The sequence below is a fragment of the Gavia stellata genome, chromosome 17 (assembly GCF_030936135.1).
Source record: "Gavia stellata isolate bGavSte3 chromosome 17, bGavSte3.hap2, whole genome shotgun sequence".
NCBI classification, from domain to species: domain Eukaryota; kingdom Metazoa; phylum Chordata; class Aves; order Gaviiformes; family Gaviidae; genus Gavia; species Gavia stellata.
The window spans coordinates 21322518-21342720 of NC_082610.1; the positions used below are offsets into that span (position 1 = coordinate 21322518).

Here is a 20203-nt window from a genome sequence, read left to right on the forward strand (position 1 = left end):
ATATGTTGTTTTGCTGCAAAGCAGTTTTGGTTAGATTCAGCAGACTCCATCCCCAGGTGGTTAGTAGCTTCATTCTTAGAGGTCAAAGATGGTCCTTTACTGTTCTCTTTAATAAGTTAGATGCTTAAATCCTAATTTACTACTAAGTGGCTTACCATGTGCTTCACAGATGTTGAATGGCAGTAATTTGTAACTGGGGATACAGTAGTACCCAGAGACGCTATCTGGAGCATCTATAGGATTGGTATTTTGTACAATACTCAGTGTACTCTGCACAGCTCAAAAGCTGGTGTGGGGAGAGGGGGATTAGAGGAAAGATTCTAATCTTAGTGGGACCAAGTCACTTGGATATAGTTTGTATTTATAAAAGCTTATCTGCTTTATCCATTAAAACGGGAGTTTGGGTTTGCTGATCTCTAAAACTCTCAACTTTTCTAGTCAGGTTTTCAAATGATTTAAAGATAAATCTGTTTTGAAATTCAAGGAGGAAAAGATGGAGGAGAGACTATGCTGAACACTGTGACTACCTCTGAGAGCTGAATGAGTGATCTGTGTACTGAACAACTTCTGCCTTAGTTCCAGAAGTCCTTCCCTCCACCTCTCCCTTGGCTGCACGTTCTGACTGCTGCCTCTTCTCCTTGTGCCATCACGAAAGGCTACGCAGCGATGCAGCCCACTGTATTAGGGAGTTTGCCCATGTTATCCACGACTGCAAAAATAGTGGACTTTTCCCTGGGGGAGTTCTCAGTTCATCACATGGGTGCACAAGGCCTTTTTTCCCTATGCAGGGGGAGGGCAAAGACTGCTTCTGTTTGCAGCTGAACTGGCTTAGGCAGATACAAAGAATTCATGGAATTAAGACATCAGGAACATGCCATCCTCAGTTGTTCTTCCTTCTGTGATCTTTGCTCCTTTCAAGTTTGGTAGGAACTTCTACTTGTTGAGAAGGAAGGCAACCCAGAAGGAGAGGAGGTGACAGTTAATGTTTTTTGTCAGAAAGAGCTGCTGGGCTTTGATTCACAGATGGGGACAGCTTTACCCAAGGATGGTTGCAGAAAATCCGTGCCAGTCTCTTACAACCCCCAGCTCCACGGCAGGAACAGTGCTAGCAGCGCTGAGTGCTGAGGCATTTTACAGCCTGGTGTATTAAGGCCAAATGCTATTGATTTCAGGCTATCTCCATCTGCCAGTTAGCAAATGTTTGGGGTTCTGCAGCTGACAGGTCTGGATCTTTGCAGACGGGAGCAACACCCACCTCAGTCATCCCTGTGTAAACCGTTCCCACTTACAACGTGAGTTGTAACGGGCAAAGGTGAGTTGCCTCCCTTCTGAAGCTCTCAGTTAAGCAGCTGGTGTCTGTGTTCTCAGGTACATGTACTTCACCAACATGCAAGAGCGAGCTCCCAAGATTGAGCGTGCAGCCCTTGATGGCACAGAGAGAGAAGTGCTTTTTACAACTGGCTTGATCCGACCGGTAGCACTGGTGATTGACAACAAACTTGGAAAGCTTTTCTGGGTGGATGCAGATCTGAAGCGCATCGAAAGCTGTGACTTGTCAGGTATGTGGTATGCGGTTAAACATTTGGAGCGGAGTGTGTGTATGTGTAGGACATCATTCCCTCTTTGATGCTGACCCCAGTAACTTCTATCTCCACTGTTGCCAGTTCTGTGTAGGCAGTCACAGATAACAATTGCCGGAGGGCTCCCATCTTTGATGTGACTGGAATAAACATGTCTGTAATGATTGCCACCCTCCAAGACAGCCATTTGACTTTTGATATGTTCTGAAAGCAACTCTTGCAAGGTCAGATTTAAATAGGCGTTGCCAGTCATGGAACCCCTAAATCACCTCCCCCGTGCCCTTTTTTTTTCCTTATGGTCTGAAAACTTTGCATAACTCTTCAGTTTTTCTTGCCCTGGAGTTTACAGCTTAGTAAGTCAAGGTAGCTTGAAAAACAAACAGAAGGAAGGAGAATGGCTTTTTAATAAGGTGGATGATAAGGCAGCTCATCTGGAATACCAGTATGGCAAAACAGCGGAGAGATGTCAACTCACTGCAGTTTTACCATACTAGTAAAATAAGGCATTACTCCATGTCCATAGCAATAGCACCACATAGATCTTAGAGAGCAGTGTTCGTCATTGACTTTTAAAAGCACTTGATAGTGCTGAAGAAGTGGAGAAATGGGCTCGCTCATCTGGTGAGCAGTATAGCACAGAGGATCTGATGGCCCTACTTTCTGGCTCATCACTTGTTCTCTCGTCATCATCCATGTATCAAGAAATGAAACTCCTAAAGGAAGTGCAGAGAAGTGAACTGGTGTGAGACAGTAGAAGCTGGGCAGTTCTAGTGATTGGCATCTGCCATAAAAGGCTGTTTCTCCAATTTTTGGTGACTCTTCTCTTCTTACCACGTAGTCACATCCTTCCCTTGTGTTATAGTGAGGCAATGAACTAAAACAGGAGAAAACCTGATCACTTTTTTACAAGGATAGTTCACTTTTGAGCACCTAAAACTGACTGAAGGTCAGGCTCGGGTCTCTTCTACCAGAGAGGGGATAAAAACATGAAGCTGGAGCTGGGAAGGTAAAGCAGCCCATGTCTTTCATCAGTTATCTAACTGGATGGGGGGTATTGTCGAACTGCCTTTGTAGCCACAAAATATCCAATCTGGGATAGGCATCAGAGAACCTACAAAAATCTGTAGGAGAAGAGAAAATAGGAGGGAGACAAGACTTGCCCTATGAAACAACCCATGTTTGAGAAGAAAAGGTTGGCAGAGTGGGATGCATAACACAAAATACGTCGGAGATACTGAGAGGGTTTTGTCTAGTGATGAGGTTGTAGAGAGGTGGGTGCTAATCTCTTCTCCCAAGTGACAAGCGATAGGACAAGAGGAAATGGCCTCAAGTTGTGCCAGGGGAGGTTTAGACTGGATATTGGGAAAAACTTCTTCACTGAAAGGGTTGTCAGGCAGTGGAACAGGCTGCCCAAGGAGGTGGTGGAGTCACCAATACCATCACCATCATCATGGAGGTATTTAAAAGACGTGTGGATGAGGTGCTTAGGGACATGGTTTAGTGGTGGACTTGGCAGGGTTAGGGTAACGGTTGGACTTGATGATCTTAAAGGTCTTTTCCAACCTAAATGATTCTATGATGCTATGAAAGGAGAAGTGCTGCAGGAGGAAATCCAAAAGTAAAAGGACAAGACAGAAAAGCAGCATATCATGCAGGTATTGTGGCTGAAGTGGTATTCACAAACACAAGAGAGAGAGAAGAGGCACCAAAGAAGATTCTGTGGAAATCGTATGGTTTGGGAGAGGGGGAATGTACCAGGGAGAAGTTAATGAATTGAGAAGGGAGGATGGGATCAATAACTAGTGCTGCTACTGATAAAAAAGTGGCCCCCATGTAATAGGAAGCGGTATTACGTAATGAAGCTGTAGCATACAGGGGACCTAGCTATGCCTAGGTCTTCTACTTGCATGTACATAAGCGTCCTTTTTTCCCCTTGGATCTGGCACGCGTCCGAGGTTGAGTCACAGCTAGCAGATGGGGGCGGGCAGGGGCAGGTCCTTCTTGCTTGTCATGTTACAGGTTGGAAGATGGACTGTGTCCTTGCATAGTACAGCACAAAATGCAGAGGAGTCTGTTTATTTTTGTTTTAGATCTAAGTCTTGAATGAGTAAGACCTGACAATAGGACTTAGGTAAACTGATCTATGAATAAATCAGCAGCTAGGCCATCACGTGCTGGTAGTGGTATCCTGTGATTGCAGCTTCCTTTGTATGTGTTCTTCCTTTCCGTGACATTAAAACTCCACGTAAGCCTACGTTTGCGTACTGGATATATATTTTAATCCAGTTTTTTGGATCTTTTTACAGGGAAAACTAAACTTTCTCTGGTTAACATTGAACCAAAGCTTTTAGTGCACACTTACTTGATGGGGTCACAGCTAAAGAATCAAACCCTATAGGTAAGATAAAAGCAGGGGAAAGCTATAGGGTTAAAGGAAAACAATGTTTATTAGCTAGAGGATATGTATCATGTAGCCAGAAAACGATGGTTGTATTTGATCCACCTGAGCACACTGAGCCGTTGATTTTTTAAATGAGTTAACAGCATATTTTCATTTTTAAATATTTTTCAGTCTTGCATCACAACTTCAGAAGAAATTTGACAGCCAAAGTTATGTTGGCTTCAATTAGTTCCTTGAAAAAGTATTTTCTGAGCAAAACACTTTAAAATAGGCATATATTAGCAAAAGGATTTTAGTGTAAACTGAGGCTGCTGAATAAATTGGACCGAAATTGGGTATAGCAACCTTCATGCCAATAGACTGGTCTAGACAACCTTATTCCCTTGTAGGCTTGGGGAGGTGACACGGTTATGGAGGATTCTGAAGCTTGCGCTACACCCTGATTCACATCATCCTGCTAAATCATGGAATAACCTCAGATGCCCAATGCTCAACTTTCAGAGAGGGATGAAAGAACTATAAACCTGTCTAACAGTTTTCTGTACGAGGTTCTTGAATTTTTCAGTTGGAGTTGTTAATGCTTTTTAGACATTCATAAACCATTTGCAAATAACTTGTATGCCACGCCAGTCAATTAAAAAGTTGTGGTTTATATCATTGTTGAAGTGACTGGAAAAGCTATAAAATTGCTGCAGTGAAAACATGCTTTGTTTCCAATTAGACTTTGAACAGAGGAATTGTGTGTCCTTCCAGCTTAATGTTCTTTACATTTAACTATTGATTTCCACCTTGAAAAGACTACACATCTGTTTCATTCTGGGAATCAAAGTATTTAATTACGGTGGAAATTCAACTCTTTTTTACTTGTAACATGTTTTCTCTTCTTTTTTCTAACCACATCTGTTGGAAATATCCTTTTACTTATTCAGATCGAGTTTTTCATTTTGATCATTCTTCTAAACAACAATTTAATGGTGTCACCCAGTGCTATAGGTGCCCTTTGCCTCTCCTCTTAAAATGATTCGTTAATGATTTGGACTGTCATTTACTCAAGATCAAATCCAATGTAATTATAGTACAGATTAATCACCTTGTCCAGCGCTATCTCCAGCAGCTTCCCAAATCACCGATGTTCAGCTTTTTGCAGATGAGGGAGAAAAAAGATGATGCTTGTGTACACCCCCAAACCGCGTTAAATGTAGCCTGGTTTCAGCCTGGATTTGGGAGACTCTTCCAACAGGCTAGGATTCGAGCAGGACTGCTAACTTGCACGTGCCACCTGACACCTCACGTATTGATGATTTCAGGATGCCCTCAGAAGATCCTTCAGGAAACCAGCTTACCTTTTATTTCTAAATGGATGAGCAATTTAGCACTTAAAAAATCATGAAGGCAGGAGTTTTCTTTGTTTCGAGTTGAAATGAGGCTTTCCTATTCTTGCGGTATCTTGAATGCAGCTGAAAATTGTGCTTTTGGGTCAAAATGTGAGGCTTAGTCTGGCAAAAGGACAGTCGTCCTTGAAAATCCAATGACAGTGAAGTTCATAGGAGCTGAGGGTGCTCAGCAGGTTGCAGGGCAAATGAACAAAGCGCCCTGTGCTTTGTTCACTGAGAACCTCCTTCTGTCAAAATGTTTCCCAGCATTTCTAAATTTTAAGACCTGTTTAGGCAAAGACAAAGACCATCTCAGGAACTGCACTGCTAGAGAGTGGTGGGTACTAAGGGTCAGGTTGAGTGCCCATTTCGCGATATTAGTGCAGGTGCATCTATTCTGTTCTTTTACTCTTTCCAAGAGTAAAATCCGCTGGTACCTTGGAAGTGCGTACAATAATAGACACGTCAGATTACAGCCATGACCGTACTGTCGCGTACAGTTCATGCACGTTTCTTCTGAAAATGAATGAAACAAAGATGTCTTCCTCATTGGTTTGGAAACAAAAGAAATTCGGTGCTAAAGAACTGAAACCCCGGTTGCAAGTCCAAGGATTTCTGATCTCTCTACAACTAAATATGATTTGAATGCATGCTGTTTGTCATGATGGTCAAGCAAGAGTCATTGTAGGCGGTAATTTTATGTGCAAAACTAATAGAATCTGTAGTTGAAATAAATGTTGCATTCTTATGCTTGGCTGAACTCTACATAACTTATGCAGCAAATTAGTTGACTCCACTGCTCATAGCATTTTTATTATGTATCCAGATTCTATAATCTCATTTTGTGTAGATATTCAAAACTTTTCTTTTTTAAATGCAAGCAGACCTAAGGTCTTTATACCAAAATGAAATACGAGAGCAGAAGAAGCACCAAGTTACGATTTTCTTTTGATTCCTCATTTTTAAAATCAAATATATCCAGTCTACATAGGCATACACAGCCTCAAAATGGTTTCTGTGAATTAATAGAATAATTTGGAATCTCTTGTTCACCCTAGACAAGCATAACAAAAGCAACAATTAAACTCCACTAAGTGCAGGGCAGCACACAGTAGAAGACTGCAAGCAATTCAAGTTAAAAGCAGTCATAAATGCGTTTTTACTTCACCTGATTTTTACACATTGGCTGAGAGCAGATTTTTGCACGTTTCTGTAGAGCAGAAAACCTGAGCATTTGATAGCGTTCCTGTTTAAAAGCATACTGAGTTACTTGGAGTTGGGGTTTTCGGGTTGTTTACTGAAGAAAAAAGAGAAGGTGAAGAAAGAACTGTGGCTGTTAGAATACGAGCTTTTCTTTCGCCGTTGTATCTCTCTGATAGAGCATGTGACAGGGTTTGTGTACTTGCCTCTTGCTTTGCACGCCGAATGTGTTTCATTTGAGTAATGGCAGTGAAGCTAAGTGGTTGTATTTCACTCCTGCTTGTAGATTCCGACAAAGCCGACTGCTCGGTGTGTGAAGGTATTGTAAAAATTTTGGCCCAAGAGCTGCGTCTGTATCGGTGACACAGGCTAGAAGCCCCCCTAGAAGGGACTGCACACAGTTACATGTAACGGAGCGTGTCAACGTGAGGCTGATCACGGCTGGCTGACCGGCTGATGAGCTGTGTTTCGTATTGTATCTGCTTGCCGTCATGCCATGGCAGCTGGTTGCATTTACCTGAGATGAGGCTGAACAAGCAGAGCCTTGGTCTGCATAGACAAATGAAGCCGATAACCTTATTACAGCTAACTATTTTTGGGGTTTCATTTGGTTTTGGTTGGGTCTTCTTTTTTTTTTTAAGAAATGAGTTAAAAGTCGACTGGTGTAAAACTACTCTTCGTTTTTGTTGATCTCAGGTGCTAACCGCGTGACCCTGGAGGACTCCAACATCCTTCAGCCGATGGGACTCACTGTGCTGGGGAATCACTTGTATTGGATTGATCGTCAGCAGCAGATGATTGAGAGAGTGGAGAAAATGAACGGGTACAAAAGGACTAGAATTCAAGGCCGAATTGCACACTTAACAGGCATTCATGCTGTGGAAGAGCTTGATATGGAGGAATTCTGTGAGTTTATTTCAACAGCTGATGTCTCTCACTCTTGGTCACTGTCTCTCAAAGTCCTCATCCAGTTGCATAGTGTAATAACGTTGCGCAGTTGGCTTCAAGTAAGCCATGGAGTGCTTTCAACTTGGCCAGTCGGATACCAGAAGAGGAGGAGAAACAAGTTCCTCATTCTTGTCCAGAGGAGTATTTCTGCCGAGCTAGAATATGTGATTTCATGGCACTTAGTTACCCGCTTTGTACAAGCTCACATGAAATTGAATTCACTTTAAAAGCTACTTATAGTTATGGCTGTTATTTTTTTAAGTACGACCAAGTAATAAGACTTGGAAAAACCTTTAAAAGAAAGAAAAGGATTGTCCTTGCCTTTTCTCCAGGGGTTTCAGACCCCTGTGTAAAGCATGACTAGTTTGACTCAGCACGATCGATGATGTAAAAGCCTCCAGTGAGGGAGGGAGAAGGGGCAGGAAACTCCTGCAATGACTTATTGTGGACGACCTACAGCTCCTCCTGCTTAACAGGAATATAAAAGAGAATATAAAAGCACAAACAAGATGTGGGAAACAGAGGGCTGATGACAGTCGCCTCTTTAAACTTCGTTGCCTGTGATGAGTTGTCTTATATAGAGAGGGTGCATTTGTATATAGTGCTTTAATTTTCAGAAGAAATGATTGCACTTCGCAACCCTCTGTGCCACGGTTCTGTGATAGCTGAAAGTATTTTCAAACTTGCCTATGTGGATAAGCTGTTACAAATAAGGTAGCGTAAGTATTTAAACTGCAGTAGATTCTATGTGCTAATTTACATCCAGATGATCTTTTTTCTTTCGCAATACCCAGTTTTTCTCCTTCTGTGCCATTTCTCCTATTTTTAGTGTATTTCAAGGCTAATACTGAATGATGCAAAAAGCATTTTTTCTTTAATTCTCAGCACTGTTAAAAAAAAGATTATATCCCATGTGTTTATTAAAAATGTTTATTTTTTTATGGCAAGAGTACTGTTTCTTCTAAGCCACACTAAATCACCTTTTGCAGCTGAAAACTGTCTTACATAGGCGACTTCTGTTACAACAGGGGAGTAAAAATACATATGCACATGTGTGCGCGCCCACACAAATATACACGCACGCGCTTTTTCTGCTAGCGACCGACGCTTCAAACAGTAGTGTCTCCAACACCGTATTAAATTAACGAATTTGTTAAAGGTGAAAGCAGGTTGCTGAGAAGCCTGAACAGATGGAAAACAACTTTGGCGTAGAAATTATGATATCCATACCGTTTCTTCCCTGTGGAAATTCTTGGTCCTGACTGGTAGTAAAGAACGCACTGTTCAGCAGCATCACGGATAAGCCAGGCTGTAGCCCCACAGATCGCTCCAGCAGATGCTCAGCTGTCAGCTCGAATAAGCAGGCGGGAGACTGGGTTTCTTCTGGCTCTGTTGGGCTGGGTCCTCAGACAGTGAACCTCACTCTGTGCCTGGTTCTTGTCCACCTAATGTTCATTTAGAGTGATTCTATTAGGAGCTCTCGGGTACTCAGTGCTTCTGGGTAACCGATTTGGGAACACAACCGTGTAGCTTTCCTATCTTTAAAAAAAAAATAAAGACTCAACCGTGTGTGCTTATATTGCAGTTTTGTGAGTAGCATGGAAGTGGAGGGGTTAGCTATTAAGAGCTCTTTAAGATTAAAGGAGAATTCCTGGGGGTTTTGGGGGTTGCCATTCTGCAGTGACATACGTTAATTCTTGATGCCTGGCTACCCTGGACATGCAGGTGGGGTGTCTAGGTACGCTGTAAATGCATCCTTCTCAAATCTACCTTCTCAGTCCTCTTCACCTGAGCTCCCAAATTCTTTTTAGAAGTCCTTTAAAGGTCTCCATATCACTGTGACTGGGAGAAATGTAATCCTCATGAAGCAGTAAATCAGCTTTTGAGCACTGAGCTGAAAATTCCTGCATTTATCTTCCTATTAATTTGTAGTGAAATCTTGGTTACTCAAACACAAGTGGTTTGCGAGTGGTTTTCTGAGTTTGCCCTAGCTAGGTGTAGTTACGATTTCTTTTATGCTGTCTAATATTCTTTTCTGTGTGTTTCTCCAGCTGTGCATCCATGCTCCCGTAACAATGGAGGGTGTTCGCACATCTGCATTGCCAAAGGGGATGGGACGCCAAGATGTTCATGCCCCGAGCACCTTGTGCTTCTACAGAACCTCTTAACATGTGGAGGTAAGTTATGTTTAACAGTACTGCTAAGCAGTTTACATCAAAAATGGTCACTGAGGTTGCATTCCAATCCAAAATGTGGATTTACACACTAGTGTTTTCCTACACGTGGTGTGTTGCATCATGTGTTAAATTGACCTTTGATTCTTCTACCAGCTGTTTTCTGCTTCACTTTTTGGACGTACGTGACTTTTCATTGTGAGCAGAATATTTTGACCTTAAATACTCGTATCTTCTACTGAGATGTTTATAGTTGTTTAAATGTATAATTGTTAAAGCACAGGTTTGTGCTTTAAACAAATGGTTGTAAGATGAGGTTGCATCAACCCGTGATGACCTAGCAGCAGAAATTGTGCATATGATTCCCACAGCTTGATACTCCAGTCTTTCAAATTAATTTGGCCTCATAACATAATACATTGTACTGTCTAGCTATGAAATGTAGGCCAAAAGCTCCATTGCAGTCCTTTTTAATTAAGGTAGCTCTCCGCTTTTCACACGGTAGACCTCTCCTTTAGACTTCCCTTTCACAATCCTAGGATTTTTGAAAATTGTTACGTGACACTTGCAGAGGGGATTAAAAACAAAACAAAAAAAACAGTTTGTTTTTGGGAGGCATCGTAGCTTATATCGTTTGGCTCTGTTGGTCCTCTTGACTTCTTTTTATGTATTAATTTTGCTGTGAATTTCATATTCTGGCTGAACTCTGACCTCCCATGGGACAGTCATTTCCATTATAGACTGTTTTCTTTCCCATGACCACAACACGCTATGTGGTTTTAGAGTAGTGGTGGTTACATCTGTGGGGGTGGGACACGGACGGACAGAAATCAATCTACTTATATTTCTTGCTCTACTGTCGTTGCACAACATGGCCAATGAGAGATTCTTACATCCCACTCCTTTGTTACCTTCAGCTATAAATCTGAAAATTAAGGGGCCTGCATTTCAGCGTCTGGTTTTTTATTCTAATCCTTCACTAAGCATGCAACAACTTTTTAACCTATCTTGTCTGCCGTAGTAGAAGCCAATAGCCAGTATTTCAAAATAGATCAATAGCTATTTTGACTGGAGAACGTTTGTCCATGTAGCCTTAAGAATGCTCTTGACAAGTTTTTAAATGCAAGCTTGTGCCTGCCAAGTGCAACCATAATGCAACATGTGGCTCTAACTGCAGAAGTAGGAATCTGTCTGTTGAATTATCTAAATAGCACACTCATACCAAATTTAATTCAAGAATTATCTTGATGTGTGTATCTGGCATCTTTATCTTACCTACAGCTGTCAGGTCACTGGCTCATTTGTAATTCTCATATTGCTACACCAAATAATCATAAATCAGAAACTTAAAAATCAAAATTTTCAAAGATCCCTTGCATTTAGATTTTTATTTGCATTTTGTTTTTCAAGCTCTTGATTATACTTGAGTCTCGTTCTTGAACATTTCTCCCTAATGAAGGAAGGACAGCAGCACTTTAAAAACGGTTTGTATGTCATTGCATAGCTCTAGGATCTGTAACCACCCTCAGGAGAAAAAACACTCGTACAAAAGTCTCCTCATTGGTTACAACTGAGCGGCTTTCCTTATGCTGGATTCTTTGTGAAGTCCATTCCTGAGCCTGAATGTTAATAAAAGCTCACTGGGCTTCCAGAGGAGTGTTACCATCCAGTTACACCTCCAGCTTGCTCAGTATTGTTGTCATAGACAGGGTATGATGTGGTACTCTGTTAACCCAAGTGGTAAAGCATCTACTTGGAGCATTAGCTGGCAACAGCAGCTGTGGGGACTAGTGACTGCCTCTGTTAACTGATTTAATCACGTCACAGGGATTTGGCTCAGCAACTTTTGAAATCGGTGGAAACGCATCTGTTTGCTGCAGCGGTGTTTTGAGATGCCCCCTTGATTTTGAGCATAACTGCTACCGATAACAACTGAAGGGACTTAGACGTTGGCTGATTCTTTCATTGATACTAACGGTGAAAAAGTGCGTGCTAATTTGCTGTGTGTAAGAATTAGGAGCATTTTTTACAATAGATTCTTGACCTGGATTGTCTTTGTCTTTTGACATTCTGAAGAAAGCAACCATGAATGCCCTATTACAGCCTAATTGTTGCATCTCTACATGACGCTGTAGCTGCTGCTTAATGCTATCCGTGCGTGCTTGTAAGTTGAGCAACAGTATGAATTTGGAATGGATTGATGCCAGGACCTTGGGGTCCATGAAAAGTCAAATTTGAAGGAAGTCCCAGCTTTCTTAGGTCCAACAAACATAAAAATGGCTGTGCACAAGGTCCAGCGTTCTGTCTCTGACCGTACTGAAAGAATGTGAGATCAGGGCAGGCCGACAGCGCTCCTCAGACTGCTCTCTGAACCTCCACTGACCTGCAGCCCGGAGACTTTCCAGCAGGAGGACTTAGCTTAATGTTTAACAAGCCTTTACAGATATTTTTTCTGCATTCATATTTTTCAATTCCTATCTGACTCGGAAATTTGTTTGTGGAGAAACCACTGGAAAAATAGAGAAACAGATATTGTACAAGCAGATGTTATATGTTTTACGTGTATTCATTGCCAATTAACCCAATGTGCCAGGTTTTTTATGAAGAATTGTTCCAGGCTAGTATAATTGCAGGGATTAGAATTGTGTAGAATGTGGTTTGCAATCAGAAATTGAGTAGACATTTGAATTTATGTGTATAAGCGTGTCTTCCAAAAGGTGGCTGTTAGAGCCAAAGTAAGTATTTGTAGTTCCTGTCCTTAGTTCAGTGCTTGCCTGCTAGAGCAAGTTTCTTCAATCAGCGTGCATCCAGGTTTTGTTATGAAGTTGGCAAAATTTCATTCCCTATGCAAAATCATGTTTTCCTCTTTGCTGAAATCTTAATATTGTCACAGAAGAACTTCAGTCCAGGCATAAGTGTGTTTTTCTTGAAAAAGTCCATCACGTTTTTACTCTGTTGTAAGGGCTAAAATTGAATGTACAAATGTGATTTGTTGGCTCTTTCTCCAGAACCTCCAACTTGTTCCCCAGACCAGTTTACCTGTGCAACTGGAGAGATTGACTGTATCCCAATGGCATGGCGATGTGACGGATTTCCAGAGTGTGATGACCAGAGTGATGAAGATAGTTGCCCCATATGCTCTTCATCCCAGTTCCAGTGTGAGAAAGGACAGTGTATCAATGCACACTTGCGGTGTAACGGAGAAATTGACTGCCAAGATAAATCTGATGAAGCGGATTGTGATAGTAAGATTAATTTTCCTGAACTCATGGTTCTAACATAAGCATCCATTTGGGATTCTAACTGTTCTTGATATATATAGATATATAGAGAGATATGTATGTGTATATATATGATTTTTAGTTTCAAACAGGGAAAAACAGCCTTAACCATAAGCCTAAGCTATCCACTGATTCTGTTTCTCTTTCCCTCTTTCTCATTCTGTTGCTCAAATTAAAATTCTCTGTAGCTACATAAATTGCTGACCATGTAACTATAGATATGGGGGGGTGCTGGGGAGAGTATGTTTAATCCACATTCAGAATGAAAACAGGAAAGAAACTGGCAGAACTTTCCACGTGCTTTTTTTTCCTGCATAATTACCATTTTGACTTGCACTGTTTCCACGGTGTCCACTTCACCTTGGCACAGTGGTCACTGCAAGGTGCCACAGGGATGAAGAGATGGACTTAATCCTGTGGCTGAATTGGCTGTTCTGAGAGTTCACTCTTAGCAAACTGATGTTTATAAGCCTGGATGTATCTTTCTATGAGAAATCCGTGGAACGACGTCCAAGGAACTCTTGCTGTGGCAGCTGCTTTGTATGCAGTCACCCATAGGGTCTGGCTCCAAGAGAGAAGCATGGATGGCTGCATTTGCATCATCCTTTGGTTGACAGGAAAACTTGCATATTCTGTGTCTAGTAACAAGGCATGGTTGAAACAGACAGGCGACTATCAGCTGGCACCATGGCTTCTTATGGCTGTACAAAATCCCAGTAGCGTGGCTTTTGCCCTGTGAAGCCTCCAGACCCTTGGCTCTACCCGCTCAGTGGCTAACCATTGTCACTGGGCCAGCGGAATAGATTTTTGTGGACATTCCCATGAGCAATTTTGTGGATTTGCAATGTCTTCTGTAACTCTGAGCCTGGGCACCAGAACACCAGTACCTTCTTTGCAAACAAGAAGAGGATCAGCCATGTCCAAGTTCCTGTCTTTCTTACGGGAGGTGGTGCTCACTACCTGTACTGCTTCATCAAGAGGCTCTGCTTTGTCCACCGTGGAGCCCATATGCAGTGTAACGGTGCCCCACACCCAGGGTCAAACTGGAATGTGCATTTGGTCATCTCCCTGTGAAATGGTGGGCACTGCTAAGCAAACTTAATGCCAATGTTCCTGGCACCATATGAACTGTAAGCGCCTGCCTTGCCCTGCACAGCCCCTTTGAGGCCACAGATGAGCCTTACCATCTGGTCTAGAATAGTTGAAGACGCGTTTCTTCAGCAGTTGAACGCTCAGCGGTTGTACGCCTAGTCCTCTGCAAGCACTTGGGCCACCCAAAACTAGACTTTTGTCCAGGATGCTGCCTGACACTTCCCTAGAAGGGCTATGAACATACTCAGAGTCCAGGGTTAGACTGAGGGAGATGTGCCAGACGTGGCCCCAGGAATCTTTACAGGCCAAGGCCTGAGTGGATTCCTAAGAAAAATAAAACCGATAGGCCTTTCTCATCCCTTAGCGTGTGTCAGCCTGTAACCCCCTGTGTTTGGGGAAGGGAAGGTGGCATATAGTACATTCTTGTTCTTTATATGAGGTTTATTAAGGTGGTGAGGCTAACCAGGCTTAACAGAACTTTTCTACTATACTTCATGCATCAGAGAGGAATTGCCTTCTGGTCAGAGCAGTGATAATCCCTGCCTTTCCATAGGTCTGAGTTCAACGCCTTGATTCTATCAGAAGCCGCTTCTCCTGTCCCCTGGTTTCCCAAGGCATGCTTTTGGAGAGTTGAATCTGAAGCATTGGCACAGGGGTTGCAGACTATGACTGGAAGTAGCCAAAGAAACGTCCCTAGATATGTTCATCGTTCTTGTCCCACATCTTCAAGACTGTGGCTTTCATCTTCTTGAATTTATTGTGGCACTGCTAGCTCGTCCTCTCGTACCTAGTAGAAGTCACAAGGTTAACAGTCTCTTTGTACTGCAGCTGGATTACCATGCCACTGAAGCAACTTCATCTCCTGTACAATAGAGGTTCAGTGCTCCAAGTTGTCCATTGCTGGATCAAGAAGAAACAAGGAGTCCAACAAGGCAGGACAGCAACAGAAGATACGGCACATTAAGAAGGGGAAGGATATTAAGACAGAAGTCTTGATGGAAGACAAGGGAGCAGCAGGCAGTTGCGAGAATAAGGAGAGGGCTGGCAGTCGCTGGCAAATAGGAAGGTGCACACAGAACTTGGCCCTTCTCATAGTGCAAGAACCTAAGTGGTGTGGTGGGAGCTTTAGATGCTTTTAGAGCCTTCTAGCAACATGTGTGTGTTTTGTATGCACTGTAGGACCTTGTGGAACTGCATCCTATACTGGGGGCGTAACAGTCCAAATCAGGAGCTGATGCATTTGGAGCTTCTAGCTAAGTCTTTTTTCTCCATAGATAATTTAGTTCTCTTACACGAGAACTGCTCTGCAAACTGGACCACGGCAAAGTAAGTATGGCTGCTCAGGAGGTCCACTTCACAACACCACCAGTGCTGTGATCCAGAACATGAATGTGGATCTTTTCCTCCAGAAGAAAAGAACCTTTCTTCTTTTTGAGTTGAATAACCTGTACTGTGAACCTTCCAGGATTGCTGGTTACTCATAAGCCCTCATGAGACAGTCTCTTTACTGATCATTTAATATGCTTTGACTTGATGGAGATTCCCAAGTTAATTAACAAGTCCTTTTTGCTGAAACAGAGGCTTGTGAATATAGATAAGAAATTTAGCAGTTATTTAGCAAGGTTATATTATACAGGGCTACATAGGATAGTATAGACTATATAAGATTTTATAATATGCCAAGTTACTACATTTTGTTAACGTGTCAGGTGATCAGCTACACTTTGTTAGTTATTGTAAAAGATTGTTGCTGATTTGATCCCAGTTTTGCCTCAAGAGGACTGATTTGACAAAGGATGGGGAATTACTGGGATCAGAATTTTATTTTAGCCCCGCTGAGTAGGATGTATAACAACGAGAAGGAAGAATCAGAGAAATGCAGACTTGCGTTTTACCCACAGCTAAGCAGGTGTTCTGGTGCCTACCTGGTCATAACATAAAATGCACTGTGGCTTCATGTCTCACTTCTTTTGGTTTTCTTCAGATGCTCAAATGCTCCCATGTAAGTAGTACTTAATATTTTCTTTCTTTCCATGCAGCAATTTGTCTACCCAATCAATTCCGATGTGCAAGCGGCCAGTGCATCCTCCTGAAGCAACAGTGTGACTCCTTTCCAGATTGCATTGATGGTTCTGATGAGCTTATGTGTGGTGAGACGTCTTTCCTTGAGATTCAAGTGCTGTGTTCAGGCCTAATGTCCTACACCCCTATGCAGAGCCCCCCTGTCTTTGCATAGTAATATTCTTTCAGGGAAGCTGGGTGAATCTTGGCCAAATAACTCTCACAGTTGTATCTGGCTGCTAAATACAGTTGTGCTCTTCCATTGGTCTGTGCGGCAAAAGAGCGTGAGCTTGCAGCATGGTCTAGCAAGTCTGTAATGCTGTTATTCCAGGTAATGCAGGAACAGCAGTAGTGAAGATGAACTGAAATCCCAATGTTACTTCAAGCTAGTTCTAAAATCATTGAATCACAGAATCATTTAGGTTGGAAAAGACCTTTAAGATCATCAAGTCCAACCGTTACCCTAACCCTGCCAAGTCCACCACTAAACCATGTCCCTAAGTGCCTCATCCAAACGTCTTTTAAATACCTCCATGGTGATGGTGATGGTATTGGTGACTCCACCACCTCCCTGGGCAGCCTGTTCCAATGTTTCACTACTCTCTCAGTAAAGAACTTTTTCCTAATATCCAGCCTGAACCTCCCCTGGCGCAACTTGAGGCCATTTCCTCTTGTCCTATCACTTGTCACTTGGGAGAAGAGACCAACACCCACCTCACCACAACCCCCTTTCAGGTAGTTGCAGAGAGCGATGAGGTCTCCCCTCAGCCTCCTCTTCTCCAGACTGAACAACCCCAGCTCCCTCAGCCGCTCCTCATCAGACTTGTGCTCCAGACCCCTCACCAGCTCCGTCGCCCTTCTCTGGACACGCTCCAGCACCTCAATGTCCTTCTTGGAGTGAGGGGCCCAAAACTGAACGCAGGATTCGAGGTGCGGCCTCACCAGTGCTGAGTACCCGGGGGGTACAATGCTGCCTTGTTTAGATGGGCCTTCAGATCTATACCCGGGGGACCTGATCCTACTGTCCCCAGTACCTTGGAACTTGCAAAGCTGCTGCTAAGCTCGGGGTGGCTTTTAAAAATGTGCAGCCCTATCCAATGCAATTATATGGTCAAGCTGTAGGCTAATTACGTGGATGAACTAGCATGCAATGAGCACGTATCCACAATGCTTGTTCCCACAAGCTGGTCTCTTAAAGTGCAGATAGGAAAAGAATATAAGGAGAGACCTTGATTTTTCTGGGCAAAATGTTACTTTGAAGTCTCATGGCAGTAGGTGTATGCAAGTTACAGGCACGCTGATGGCAGTTGCTGTATTAGTCTTTAGCGGGGTCGGTTATTTTGCAGTCCGAAGTGGACAGTAAAATTCACTTACTTATGCTCTGCTTGCAATTCACCTCTTTTTGCATCATCGGGGTGACTAGTGCATGAAGTTTTCAGGCAATGGGGCAGATAAAGGGAGCATTTAGTAGCTCACGAGTAGTTTAGCAAAATAGTTGGAACATAGCATTTTAGAACAAAAGCAAATAGATGTGCTGATCGGTAATTCATTCTGAACAAATACCTTGTGTTGGGTTTGTGCAGAGAAATGCTGCACGTTGCTTAAGAATGTTGCCTGTAGGACCTTGGCTAGTGGCGAGGTTTTTAGTGTCTTAGAGTCTTGTCAGGTTTTGAAGCACCAGTTGTGAGAAGCTGTGCCACTGCTGGGATGAGAGGAGGGGTCACCAGGTCTGGTTAGGGTAACCTTATTACTTCCTTCCGTCCTCACGGTGCGTACAGCAAGGAAAAGTGTATTTCATGAGCAAGAGTGGTGAAAGGAGCCCAAGTGGTGAATAGAAGAAAAGGCTGAAATAGTGGCGACAAAAACCGTTTAGCTCACCTGTTGGAAATTTCAGGCTGAACATGCTTCTCACGCTTCCCCCGCGTCGTCTTTATCTCTCAGCTCTCACCCAGTTCCCTCAATTCCCTGGATAATGTAAAGCCACTTCTTCCTTTTTTTTTTTAGTTTATTTTCTTTGTGCACTTGGCAAACTTTTGTGCTGCCAGGTTAATGCAGCTGTTTCCTGTTTGCACTTTGGGGTCCAGTCCTGCAATTAGGTCTTAACTGGTTTAAATGTGTCTTTACGTAGACATAAGACTGTCTCCTCTGGACTCTCTTTGTGGAACAGAGCATTCTGTGGTTTCTTGCTTGGCTGAGGGAAAGAACTCAAGTAGGGAATAAAAATGATTACTACTTTCTAGAGAAGGATCTTGCATTCAAAAGAAGCTAGGTTTAACCAAAATGCGAGTTGTGTGTTTTAAATTAGCTAATTTGGGAACATGTTTTACTTTTGGCTTTGATTTTTTCTGGTATCGTATCTGAACTAACCTGACTATAGGGCCTCATGCACTAACAAGCGTGAAAAGTAGATAAAGACTTTAAGACAGAAATGAATTCTTGATGCTGAGCTGTTAAGAGTTTATTGGTAGATCCTTTATCTTCCTTCTCAAAGTCCAGTTGTTTTTCATTCCCTTTCACTGAAGGGAATGAAACCAGAACCACTGGAGAAAAATTTTACGAAGTGAAGGCTTGAATCTTACGTGAACCATTTCACTTCTTACAACTTCATTAAGGGAGGAAGGGGTCTATAGTTTGATCTGAACACGTAAAATTGATAGGCTTTGGCCAAGATTCTTTAGATTTTTTCACTTTATGAATATATATACTTGGGTCTGTAAAAAAATAATATCATAAATGTTGTGTAAATCATGTGGAAAAAATCATTTTCACTGAAGAATGTCACATATGTGAAAAACATAGAGGTGTCAGGTTTATTTGGCAAGAATTTTGAAGGCGCTACCCATAATCAGGGGGAGGTAACGATACGTAACTCATCTCAAATACTCAAATTGTTTCACATTGGGCTATATAGGGGAAAAAGAAATACAAAGTAGAAAGTATTTGAGATATTCTGGATAGTGTTTTCCTTCCAATTTGTAAGGGTTTTTTTTAGAAAGCAAGACATATTTGAGGAAGGAAAAGTATTCTATTTTAAGACCTATATTAGCTGGGAAGACATCTACTGCTTAATACATATGGTAGCTTCCCTACTGATAAAATCTTTAAATTTTTTGATGTTATTGTTAGCACAAATCAGTTTTCAGAGAACAGATTCCTCTCTGATTAAGGACTTCATGTTTGTAAGTGTCCTATATCCTTAACCCGTAGACTTCGTGGGGGGAAGAAAAAGAAACTTTCTAGGCTGTTCTCACATCAAGATGATGAGTAATCCTGTTACGAGACGAATTGCTAGGCAGAAAGGAGAGTACCTTGCTAATACTGCTTTATGTACGTGGAGGGGAAGAGAAGGCGTGAAGTCTTGTGCATTGAATCAGAATATATGGAGTTACAGATGCCTGAAATCGATGCAGATACTTTCAGAGACACTGTGTGAATGACTGTGAGCTGACTGATGTGCTGCACGAGCTCCAGGACAGCAACATATATTTTGCTCCATGTTTAATGACCGCCTTTTTTTTTTTTCTCCTCTCTTTCCAGAAAAAACAAAGCCAGCCTCAGATGAGTCACAGCCACACAGTAGTGCCATCGGTCCTGTCATTGGTATAATACTGTCACTTTTTGTCATGGGAGGAATGTACTTTGTTTGCCAGCGAGTGGTGTGTCAGCGCTATGCCGGGCCCAATAGTCCTTTTCCACATGAGTATGTCAGTGGCACCCCTCACGTCCCTCTTAATTTTATTGCTCCAGGAAGTTCTCAACATGGCACTTTTACTGGTAAGGATGGTAAGGACCCCGCATCTCATCAGTACCATTACATTGTCTGGATTTGGAGTTTTACAGGTTATTAAGAGTGCTAGATGTGGAGTTTTCAAAGAGCAGAAAGAAAGATGTTGTTGATCTGCTCAGTGGTTTTGGTGTAAATCTGTCATTTGGATCAGATATGCAAAAACTATTAGATGCATTTCATTAGGCATATTGCCAGATTTTCAGATGTCGTTTTTGTGCTAGGTTGCATCTGCACAGGTATCTATCTTTTTGGTAGAAAATCTACAGTATTTTGCCAGTGAAAACATCCTCTTTAAGTAGTTTAGTC

General features: G+C 42.3%; 1 protein-coding gene across 2 annotated transcripts in view; it reads left to right on the forward strand.

The window, feature by feature from the left end:
* The window catches only part of LRP5 (LDL receptor related protein 5), a 170334-nt gene that overhangs the window by 141890 nt on the left and 8241 nt on the right, over positions 1-20203 (forward strand). The window contains exons 15-20 of one of the 2 annotated variants that reach the window (XM_059826158.1): positions 1369-1559; positions 7251-7460; positions 9554-9679; positions 12685-12921; positions 16089-16199; positions 19648-19884. In XM_059826158.1, the coding sequence (XP_059682141.1) occupies positions 1369-1559; positions 7251-7460; positions 9554-9679; positions 12685-12921; positions 16089-16199; positions 19648-19884 (1112 nt within the window). Of the gene's footprint in view, positions 1-1368; positions 1560-7250; positions 7461-9553; positions 9680-12684; positions 12922-16088; positions 16231-19647; positions 19885-20203 lie in introns of both variants that reach the window. The other variant, XM_059826159.1, reaches the window with a different exon arrangement.